The sequence below is a fragment of the Topomyia yanbarensis genome, chromosome 3 (genome assembly GCF_030247195.1).
Source record: "Topomyia yanbarensis strain Yona2022 chromosome 3, ASM3024719v1, whole genome shotgun sequence".
NCBI lineage: Eukaryota > Metazoa > Arthropoda > Insecta > Diptera > Culicidae > Topomyia > Topomyia yanbarensis.
The window spans coordinates 265652592-265664639 of record NC_080672.1 but is presented as its reverse complement, the minus strand read 5'-3'; the positions used below and the strand labels follow the sequence as shown (position 1 = coordinate 265664639).

Below are 12048 nucleotides of genomic sequence, written 5' to 3'. Positions count from 1 at the left end.
CTGGTCTGTCTATGAATGTACCATCTCTATCACTTGAAATACATGCGTTTTGACAGCTCGCAGTTTTCAGTAGCAGTTTGATCACTCGCACTTTGAAAGTGCGGAGTCCAGGTTGGTGGGAAGTGCGCAATATACTCCGATTTCTTCACATTGAGTAATGTCACTAAAAGAGACTAGGAATGAATAGGCGCATATTTGTATTTGTTTACTAATTTAAATTTATTTAAATTAAAATTGTTTTGAATATAAAGCCCCTCGGGATATTCCGTTTGTAACAGATTTCAATAAATTAGTCAAACAACACTAAACACAATTAGTTCAGTTTACTTAGCATTATAATTACATCGTTCTTAGATTACAAAATACTTCAATATAAAAACAACTAACAAAGGCATTTGAATATTGTCCGGTTGCTAATATGCTTACAATCACTATTCGGTTCTAGGTCGCGCATAAGTCTGACAAAAACAATACCAGTTCACTTAATATTAAATTCACTCTCGATTTTGTCCGCAATCATTTTGGCAATAGCCAAGGAACTAGTCGCTCCAGGCGACGGTGCGTTTCTGCAGTGAAGAATGTTTTTGGCAAGGGCACTATTACCCTTACCATGATCGAAGACAAAATCGTCGACTAGATTTCCATCATTATCTAGAGCTTGCGCCCGAACACCCGCAGGTCCTCGTTTGACATCATATTCGTGAATGTTTGGGATGTACTTTTGCAATTCTTTGACTTGCAGTGGAATTATGGCGGATTTGGTTATTTCTTGAATACCAGCTCCCATGAATTTCATACTCATTTTTATTAGGCCTGGGAACTTAATTGCATCTAGAAATTCGGAGAGATTGAAGTCAGACCAACGATAACCTTCTCGCTTAAATGCCAATACAGCGTTTGGACCAAGCCAAACACTTCCATCCATACGTGGAGTAAAGTGCACTCCCAGAAAAGGGAATCTAGGATCGGGTACAGTATAAATATTTCCCTTAACCATGTGGCATTTATCCGGATTCAGCAGCAGGTATTCTCCTCGGAAAGGAACTATTTTCGGAACTGAAGAACACCCAGTCAGTTCAGCTACCTTGTCGGATTGCAGACCTCCACAGGTAAGAATGTATCTCGACTGAACAGTGTGGTTGTCCTTGCTTCTCAACAACGTCGGATAATCCGGGTCACTGACTTCTTCGAACTTGGATACGTTGAAATTCAGATATACATCTCCTCCGGCATCCTTAAAATCTTTGGCATAGTACTGAGTCACCAGACTCCAGTCAACAATTCCCGTGTGCGGAGACCATATAGCTTGCACACCTTCGCAGTAGGGTTCGATCTCTTTGATACGTTTTGCATCGACAACCTGTACATCAGGCACATTGTTTGCAAGTGATCGCTTGTATAGGTCCTGCAAATTGGAGAAAAGGGTAAACATTAGAATGGGTATTTTTTTACGAATAGTAAAACATATTTATAGAATTACCGATAGAGAGAAGCTTGAAATTTGGACTTAATGGAATCTAGTTTTAATTTTTATAGCCAATCGAAGAGATTGTAAAGCAAGGCTCATAACTTACATAATATGTAAATTATGAGCGTCGCTTATCTGTCTGATCGTGTATATTGTAAATACGTTACGAAACTAGAAAGCGGAACACAAATTCAGCATCTTTTATTGTGCTTCTTCTTTGCATTTGTCAAAAATTTGGAAAAGTTTGGCCTTGGCAGAACAGGGTCCCAGGAGCCGTACTACGAAATCGTCTGGAGGAACCCCTACCGGCTCGAGGAAAACCGCCCGGCGTCCCAATACTTGATACATCCGTTCGAATCTGTAATCCTGGCCGTTGATTCTTGATGCCGGAAACTGAAAGTTTATATCCCCCCCCCCGTTCAGCCTTGTTCACCCTCTCTCCCATGTCTCTGATACACAGATGTATGACTTCACCCCTTCTCCCCTTGAATATCTTCCCAAAACTTATGTGCCCCCTATCTTCTAGTTTTAGTTGATCAATCCGTTCGAATCTGTAATCCTGGCCATTAATTCCTGATGCCGGAAACTGAAAGTTTACATCTCCCCCCCCCCCCTTCAGCCTTGTCCACCCTCCCTCCCATGTCTCTGATACACAGATGTATGACTTCACCCCCTTCTCCCCTTGAATATCTTCCCAAAACTTATGTGCCCCCCTATATTCTAGTTTTTGTTGATCAATAGTTACTCTCGTTAAGAAATGCACAACAGTACCACTACTTTAAAATAGCCCTAATTAATTCCACCTAATCTTGAACCACTCTCTCTCAAGTTATTTCTAGTTAATAAGCTTGTAAAATGTTCCGCTTAGTTAATAATTAATTTCTCCTACAATCTCCCTTCTAAAAATCATAAAGTGAATTACTATAAAAAGAACACACAAAATGACCCGTCCCCCAAATTTTACGAATATTATATTATACCCTCTTTTATATGTATAAGTTAGCTGTAAAGTTTTTTTTAGATTCATTATATAAAACAAAATAATATTAAAATGTGTAACCTCCTAGTTTTAAGAAATTCAAAATGTAAAACAATGAAAAAATGGCACCTTTAAGCTAACGCATACGTGCCTTATCAAATAAACAAATTGAAAAAAAAACAGGGTCCCAATTGAAAGAAGACGTGTTCCATTGGCTTGAAGAGTAAAAACTGCTAGAACTGGACATCACGTATAATCGAATTCTTCAAATAAAGTAGTACTTTATATGTCATTCTACTTTTTAATTCCATGGATAAAAATTCTCGGAAAATTGCTAACACGTATATTTTTTCAAGTCCTGATTTTGAATATTAGAAAACTTAACAAAAACATGTAAACAGACCGACAAGGGTACACTTTTTAATGAACTCATCCAATTTTAGAATCTGCGAAAAACCGGATGCATGCACCTGGTCTCTGGTATGATGATTTAACCTCGGAACGGCCACTCACGGCCCACTGCACTGGAACCTGCAATTAACTCCTGGCTCCTAGAGCCATGTAGCTTTCCAGCGGTGGAATTTCTCACAACACCGATGCACGTTTCCATGAGTCATTTGTCCTAGCTATATCGCAATCAACTCGGGTACTGCTCGTTGGTGGACCTAGCCTACTCAAGGGACTAACCAGTAAATGCCGAGGGTAATCTGTCGATTTCAGATAGAGCGTAATTTCCTATTCACTGGTGCCCCGATGACCTACTCGATCTAGTTTCCTTGGGTGAATCTAGCAAACTAACGAAATGCCCGGTAGAGTGCCGAGGTCGACCCGGCGATTACGGGTTAAGTATGACATCCGATACACTGACCCACAACCGCGAATCGAATTAATCCCTGACGGTGGATCTAGCCAACTCCATGGAGCGCCCGGTACTATGTGCTTATTGGACCTGTCAGTAATGGTCACTACTTCGCTTATCTCTTCCCCATTCCCTCTATAGCTCCCTTTGCGTCAGCGTGACTACTCTACTGATGATGTTTTATGTCCTTTAGTCTGTGACAATCTGTTTTACGACATTCTCTATACTTAGAGTCGGCAAGACGCTTCGCACTTCCCCTAATCTGAGACAGTCGAAGACCTCGTGCTCTAGTGTTCCTCAGCGTGCTCACAGTTCGGACAGTAAAATGAAGGCGAGTGACAAAATGTAGATACTTCCTGAAGCAGGTATGACCTGATAGAATCTACGTTAGATAAAAGTCTATCTCTCCGTGCTTTCTGTTCATCTACAAGGACAAACATCCGGAATTAGGAGAAGGGTCCATCCCTCTCCATACACTACCCCAATCCTGTTGCCACTTGGCCATCGAAACCGCCCCTCGCCATCATCATCATATCACTCGTTCTCCTCCGTTGATAGCACTCTATATCCTGAGCGAAGAAGAATACTGCTGACCACCACGATGGTTTTGTACAAGCGCACCAATCGCATGGCCCTACTACTAGATCCTACTATCTTGATTCCTACTAACAGCTTTAGCTTTGCATGTTGAGCAATGATGCTCTATAGCCCCCGGCTAATGCTGTGAAATGGGTTCTTGACATCTATAGTCACCATGACGCAGTACCAATTTCCACTTCTGTTTGGACGCATTCTCTGCTCTCTCTCTATCCGTCGATTTTCCTTTCCGGACTTTAGACTTCTTTGGTGGCCCCTTTTCACGCTGCGTGCAATTCATCATTCTATTGAGGAAGACTCTTTCTAAGAACTTCCCTAGAGTATCCAACAGGTATATGGGCCTGTATGTAGCCGAATCTACTGACGGATTCTCTGGTTTGGCCAGAACCGCCCGCTTTCGTATCTTCAATCTCCTTGAGAAGTAGTTACCTCCAGGCATTTCATCACTACCGTCTTGAGCATTTCTGAAAAAAACCCTTCGCCACTGTCGGAAATTGGAGACCTACATTTCTCCGGTGCTTTCTGCTTCTACCTCCGTTCAATATCGGCGGCCATGTCATTGGATCATACTTCGGGAACAGATCCTTCAAGATTACCCTCAGCTTATCTATTATATTTTGACCAGCGACGATGGACCTTTGATCTTTACCATCACGACCTGATAATTACTGCATTACTCCAAGGATTAGCACCAGCTTCCCGGCATGTGTCTTTGTAGCTGTTTTATTTGCTTCCATTTCTGGCGGCACGGTATACTACCTTTTGTATCTCTCTTTCTGTTTCGTTTCCGGCTCTAAGCCAAGCAGCCCGGAGCCTTTGTAATACCTCAATCTTCAAATATGGTAGACTTCGCTCATGTATTCTAGGCATTCTTGTTTCACGTGCCATATATGACGTTTCCTTCAGCATGACTGCCTCCGTGTTTGGAGCTCCAGTCTGCAGGAAAAGGCACGATAAAAATTGCATTGTCGAAGTCTTCCGCAGCTTTTCACCAGATCTCATTAATTGTGTTGCCGTAGGATTGCGTTTGTCAATGCTGTAATGAATCGCCTGATGGTCGCTGTGGATGTACTCCTCACTATCTCTCCAGTTCTTGTTTCTCACTAGCGACGAACCACAGAACGCTGCATCGATGATGGAGTCTCGTCCATCTGTGCGAAGTGTGCTAACGGTACCTTTTTTACACTGCTTCACATCCAGCTTTGTCAGAGCTTATAGTAGATTGGATCTTCTTGCATTTGTTTAGTTTGTTCCCTCACTCCATCACCCTGGTATTGAAGTTTCCCCCGTAACAACCGGTCGAAGCCTGAACAACTTGTCGATTAGCACGTTCAGCATGAGGATCGCAGGTAGCTAAAACATAAGGATATGTTATTGAGTGAGCATATGAGTTTTTTGATTATGTTTTCTGACTGGTTTTCTCATTCAGTTCGACAATTCTGAAGTCATAGTTGCCTAAGCGGAGCTTCCCGACCAGAAGAAAATAACTGGCCAATGACCCGAGCATACTATTTTCCGGTATCATACCAAAACCTGGTATTAATTGATTATTAATACCTCATTGAGGTATTAAGCAAGTATTGAGGAAACATTTTTCAATACCTGTTTAATACCTCAATGAGGTATAATACTTTGTTATTGGAAGTTTAAAATGGTTTTGTTATTATTCAGGTATTCTAATAACTCGTTTCATTACCAAGTAGTTATTCGTAGTACATGTCTCAGTTATTATTTCAGGTATTTTACCTCTTATGCAAGGCTCTTCAATACCTTATTGTGGTATTCAAGTATTGGGTACAGTATACCTGAATTTGGTATTCTCAAGTTTTTTTGGTATACCCAAAACATGGCGTTTACAGCAATACGAAAAATGCCCTGATAGCAGAACGTTTAATACAAAAAGGTACAAGGAAAAAATTCTCTAATCGGCAATATCAATACATTCAAATCCTCTCTATGTCGCACTCATGTGGAATATGAGATCCTTCCCGTTCCATGAATTCCATGAATTCTTATACATCCTTCTGGGCTTTGCTCAGGTCCGGCTTTGTTAAGGGGAAATAGGATGGGTTAGAGCCGAGAATTGATCCGGATCTGGAAACTAATTCTAATCGAGATCTTTGAACTGGTCCGGATCCGTTGTTTGTTCCGAATTCGAGGTCTGGGCCTAAATCGGACCAGGTATCTGGAACTCAAGGCGAATGTATTCTTAAAAAACAGATATAAAAAACGGCAGCATAAACACCGGGCAAAACAATAATCAATTTTTGCAAAGTAGTGTATTATATTTGTATTTCATTTTTATCAGTACCGTACTTATAATGCTGATGCTGAATAATTAAATTAAAGAGTGTACAACAATAATTTTGAATTTATATTGTCTGAGAACTACATTGAGAACCGATTATTTTAAGTAACATGAGGTCTCGTGGAAAATTGTGGGAATGGAGCCTTGTGGCTGATCTCTTCGTCGAGATTTCATAGTTGTCAAATCATATTAATATCATATAATATACCTGCATAAAATATTGTGAGCTCTTTTTTTTGAGTGGGCCAATTTTCCGAATGGGAAGCGAAACTTAATTGTCTATGAAACAAAGAATTGCTCACCGAAAAATCCCATGCATTTTAATATTTGCTCTAAGTGACAGTTTTGGAATGCGTAGTTTTTTTTTTTGAGCTGTAGAGCTGTCTTCTCGGAAGAGCTCCCTGTCAGAATCGCTCACTATAATTGCAGACGAGACGGGAAATGTCACCTAATAAAACACTGCTGAAGGCCAATGATTCTGTTTGTGATATTTGGCGTACGGTTCAGATGTACGGGAGTACGGATTTAACGATCGCATGTAAATGACCGTTTATATGGTCGCACTCGAGACCGCGTTGATCAGATTAGAAGTCCTAAAGCGTTTATTGAATCATCGGGGCGTTTTGTTTCTGCGAAATCTTGAGCGTATTTGTGCGTGGACGGTGCATGTTCGGCTTTGTGTATCATCGCAAAGGCCTCGAGCGTTTGAATGCTAACGTGTTTGATCGCGTGGGCTTTTGTTTGTCGCGTTACTGTTACTTTGCGTGTATAAATTCTATTTTATAATCGTGTGGCCATTGGCATATTCGCGTCTTGTCGCAGTGGATCCTGTTATCAAATGGATGTGAGCGTTATTTTTTCGATTGGTCCGAATAAATGCATGGTTTCTAAAACCGATATATGGGAGTTCGCGGGCGTGGATCATCACGAAGGGCTGACGTGTTTGTATGTTAACGTGTTTATCGTAGGTGCTAGCGTTACAACTTTTTGACGTACGACTACGTACAAAAATGGTATGTAACGAAATCCAATTTTAAACGCATATAATTCAACCATCTGACGAAAAAATTTCAAATTTTTTGCGCATATCACCCCGAAATACTTCTAAGAATAGATTCCATTAGATAAACCCAAAGATTTTTGATATCATTGCATTAAAAATTTAAATAAAGCGCAACCTAGTCAAAATACCGCGCATTTACACACCGAAGATAGCGCTTCCCAAATCCGGCACGACAGATTTGTGTACCTAGCGCGCTACGCTTCTTTGAATGACGTCATCATCAACTGTTTAAAGAACGGATTTAGTCGGACAAGCTCAGTTGCCTGTTGAGCGGCAGGCGGAGCAGATCACTTTCACAGCCAGTGTAGCTGAGTTAGAAGTCCGTTACAGTGGCTGTGGAGGTACGCTACCCAGTTCCGTCTAACATGCGACTGAGCTTGTCCGTTCAAACACTATGCTTTCTTTTGTGCTGTGCTCGTTTCCATCACACTTTTATGTCCAATCTCGAACACTATTATTCGTACACAAAATCGCTTGTACATTCGAGCTCCATTTGCAAATACGGTTAACATAGTGTCGTGGTACTAGTTGTCTCTTTCGCTCTACCCATCATCATCAGCGTTGACTCATTTTGCTTTGTGCGCTTGGGTTCAATGTTTGAGGCGAATATAGGTATATCTAATTTGTTACTAGCGGTTGCATGCGTAACCTGCATGATAGAAATCTGTGCTTTCGTTGCACAAAGACGAAAACTTTCTTAGCAACAAATTCACGCGGATCGATGGAAAGCACAACGAAAGTTTATTATTTACGTTCTATCAATTCATTGATTCATTTCCACTTCACGTGATTCATTTCCACTCAGCCTATCCTATTTTGATTCTGCTAATAGGTACATACTACAAAGTTTATTTATGAATGAATATACTGCCACATGAAAAACCGTTGCAAAAGCGCATCTAAGTCCATATATAAAATAGTTTTCGATTCGTGTATATTTATAGTTTCGATATATGATTAAGACCACTGCATTCGCTACATTTGTATGCGTACTTTTGGAAAGTTACAACAATGGCAAAATATAACTAGAAAGCTTGGTCTATACATGAAATGTGATTATATTGTCAAGATATTAGTTCGGTCACGGTTTTCTGTCTTCTTTCTTTCTTCAGATCTTCTCTAATAAGTTTAATCGGATTCGATCACCTACTACAAATGACCTGATAACCAAGAAAGTTTGGTTCAATATGTAACATTCGATGTTGATTGGTTGTGCTTAAATTATACGTAAGAAATATATTTGATTTATTATTACTCTGAATGTACTAAGAAAATAAATATCCAGCGTCTACCGTTCGTGCAACCCCATAGGGCTGCTCTTGTAGTTTTTTAACTAGTTAAAGCCGGGCGGAAATTCTTCAATACCCGCCCTTGAGCTGCCAAAGATCATCTAGTATATTGTCATCTTCGGGAGTCCTGGCATGGGACATTCCAAACCAGGGCTTCTCGCCATCCCCAGGGCACCTCCTAAGACTATTGGGCCCTAAATCCACTAGTCTATTATTTCGACCATGGCAAGTGAGAAATAAAAGCCGTTATGTTAAGTACTAAATTTGATCACAATGTAGCTTAACTAAAGAGAAAGTAATCGTAATCAAATCTGCTATGTGATATAATTAAGTAATATTGCTATAGTGGGGAAGCATGCACCCCCGCCCCTCCTCTCGGTACAGTTTCATGACGAGGGTTTTTTCAAGAATGCGTAAAGTTGATATAAAAACTCAATATGATTATTTGGCTATTTTTGTCGTCGATGTCGATGGCTATTTTTGTCGTACATTTGGATCCTGAATTGAGTTACTATGTTTTAATTGCCGCAACGTTCTACTATTCAAGAAATGCGCCTTTGAAACTTTCAAAAAAGTTGAAGTATTGAAAGAAAGGCTTTGGGAAAATTTTCTCAATATCGTTTTATATCTCGATATGCGGCATAAATGTAGCCTTCAACACAAGTTGTTCTAGATGACATTATCAACAATTTTGCTGAAGACATAAAGTCTCTTACCATTTTTAAGAGTAAATTCTCCATAATTACTTAAGGCTGCGTATGTTTCTGAACTTCTAATAATTTATCAAACTTTTTCGATTTTCGAAAAATCTACGATTTTCATCCATTTGCTTTTTGCCATTTTTGTTACTATACTAGTTCATACAAACGAAATAAAAATAATTACGCAAATACGAAGGTCGATTGAAGGCCGTAATTAACGAAATAGTACTGCACTGCCTATAATCGGAAGTCAGTCCCATGTGGATATAGAATGCCATAGAACATGGGACTGACTTGCGATTATGGGCAGTGCACCTTCCCTAATCGGGCCAAAATAGACTTATTACCCTTTTTAGTTTTTTTTTGCCGTGTTTTACTTAGGTGAGCCATGGGAGTGATGATAGCTCGTATCATGTGCTAATTTTTCACCCCATCATTCGAGCCAATAACAAATATAGCAGACGGCTCTCTAGCCAACAACCTCAAAGGAATTTGGTGAAAGGAGACTCAATGTTCTATGTAACAGTGCGTGTATATCACGCACTAAACGCATGAACAAAATTCTGGACTCGATTTATATTATTATTAGCAAATTGATAATTATATAATAAAACTTATTAATGGCATTTTCGTTTTTGACAGTGCACTACACCGGTGTAGTCGATGCTACACTCATTCAAACTTGGGTGTAATCAGTCTATCTCTTTCTTTGCACTACACCGGTGTAGCGCCAAGAAAAAACGAAAACGCTATAAGTTACTCACATGAGCAAACTGTCCAGCCTCCTATAAATTAAGATAAGTTTCAGTCATGTGCAAGGCATTTAAGTTATGTTGAAGTTATTACTCAAATTTCAAACCAGACCAATTGAAATGAGATCCGCTTAAAAATATATTTATCATCATGAAATGTCCATTGAACAATATTTTGAAGAACACTTAGTTGTGATAATTCGAAAAATCATCGTATAGAACAACCATGACACTATTCAAATGGATGATAATCATTAGGTAAACATCATCCAATTGTGTATACCTAGTCCGACACAAATTTTCTTCAGTGCATCTCACAGAACCTAACAACCCAAATCAAAACGCGATAATCTTTAGAAAAAATTCCACCCAAAAACAAAGAGCATACTCACTTGCAATCGTTCCACCTCTATGTCATTCGTTGCGACAATCAATTTGCCCACTTTCTTGTACGGAATTTTTTTCTCATCGAAATATTTATAGCTCAGATGCAGACCTTGTACACATAGTTTTGCCTTCAACGAACCAGGTTTGTAGTAGATTCCCGCGTGAATTACTCCGCTATTATGTCCACTCTGGTGGACAGCCAGCTTAGGCTCTTTTTCCACAATGGCAACCTTCAGGGAAGGGTGTCGGAGCAAAATCTCTCTCGCCGAAGCCGTCCCAACAATACCGCCCCCGAGAACCACAATGTCATATTTCCTATAAGAAAGAAGAATGTTTTACAATCGTAGTAATCCAACACATATTATGACGTATATACTGTTTTGCATTTTGTGAGTAAAATCGGAGTGCAGGTGATAACAGTCGATTGCCTGAATTCAATCCGCTATTTGCCAGCGAGTGAAGATGATGCACAGACCGGTCGATCGTTCTTGGTAACATATTTGTACGATTTACGTTTTGAATGCACTAAATGGGCTGAACTAATGAATGAACGTGAAATTATCACTACCACTTGTTTGCCAAGACAGTCTGACTGACTGAACAAAACAGCTGACAATTTTGTGTTGCGGCAGAAAAACAAAATTATGTCTAATCTAACTACGATGAGCACGACGACTGGGAGGTAATCGAATGGTTGCTCATGTCGACCGACATTAATTGGGATGGTATGGTGCGTGTGACCTTCAAAATTCGAACTAGGCCGTTCTGTGTGTAACAAGCAAGGTTTTGTTGTGTGCTTACGGTAAATTTATCTACTGTGTGTCAGCTGGGTAGGGAAAGTCATAAAAACAAATTCATTTTGTCTACGTGCATTAGGGCGCATGCGTTGGAAATGAACGCAATACGCCTCGAAGTATGAAATGCGTTTCGGGGGGTGCCCGCACGTGTAGGTTATTGTGGGTATTGCTTGTGGCACTAAAAACTGGATTCTAACCGCACTGCGCACTTACCCTAACTACTTTTACAGTAAACGGCAAGTTACGGCGGGTAGCCAAGAACAAAGTTTCAATAGTCCACCGTTCGCCACCATCTAGTTTATCCCGCCTAGCCGCCTTTTAATTTACTGGGTACCATTCTTCTTTTAAATTCTTCTCATAGACTGGTTAGTTAGACTGGTCTGTCAACAAATGTACCATTTCTATCACTTGAAATACATGTGTTTTACAATTCGCTGATTTAAGACCACTCGCACTTTGAAAGTGCGGAGTCCAAAATCTAGAGTTGAACGTAGGGCGGCCTATTCGAAACAATTGTTTTGATTCTAATAGTGTTTTTATTGTCAAAAACTAAAGGTGGGCAGTATATAGAACATTCGCGAACTTACCGTAGGACTAATATATCATGACCAGTCCGTTTTTTTATTTCTTTCAAACTAATTACATTGCTTATAGCAAAACTCCGCTCGGGATCCTACCACTAAAAAAGTTTTATTACTAAGATATCTAAATAGCAGTACCAACGTTGGCAGTACAGTCAGTAAAAGCTCAAAATATCTTCCGGTAAATTTCTACTAATAAAAGTTAAAGATTCAAATTTGTTAAAGGGGGTAAATAACGGAGAAGAAATTATTTCTGCTTTATGCAAA

At 39.9% G+C, this 12048-nt stretch overlaps 1 protein-coding gene across 1 annotated transcript; it reads right to left on the bottom strand.

Moving 5' to 3' along the window:
- Window positions 1–231: 231 nt before the first annotated feature.
- LOC131690883 (L-2-hydroxyglutarate dehydrogenase, mitochondrial) lies at window positions 232–11206 on the bottom strand. Its single transcript, XM_058976955.1, has 3 exons — window positions 10780–11206; window positions 10409–10718; window positions 232–1405 (listed from the first exon to the last, which is right to left on the bottom strand). The coding sequence occupies exons 1-3, from the start codon at window positions 10899–10901 to the stop codon at window positions 479–481; spliced, it is 1359 nt and encodes a 452-aa protein (XP_058832938.1). The 5' UTR covers window positions 10902–11206; the 3' UTR covers window positions 232–478.
- Window positions 11207–12048: the final 842 nt, after the last annotated feature.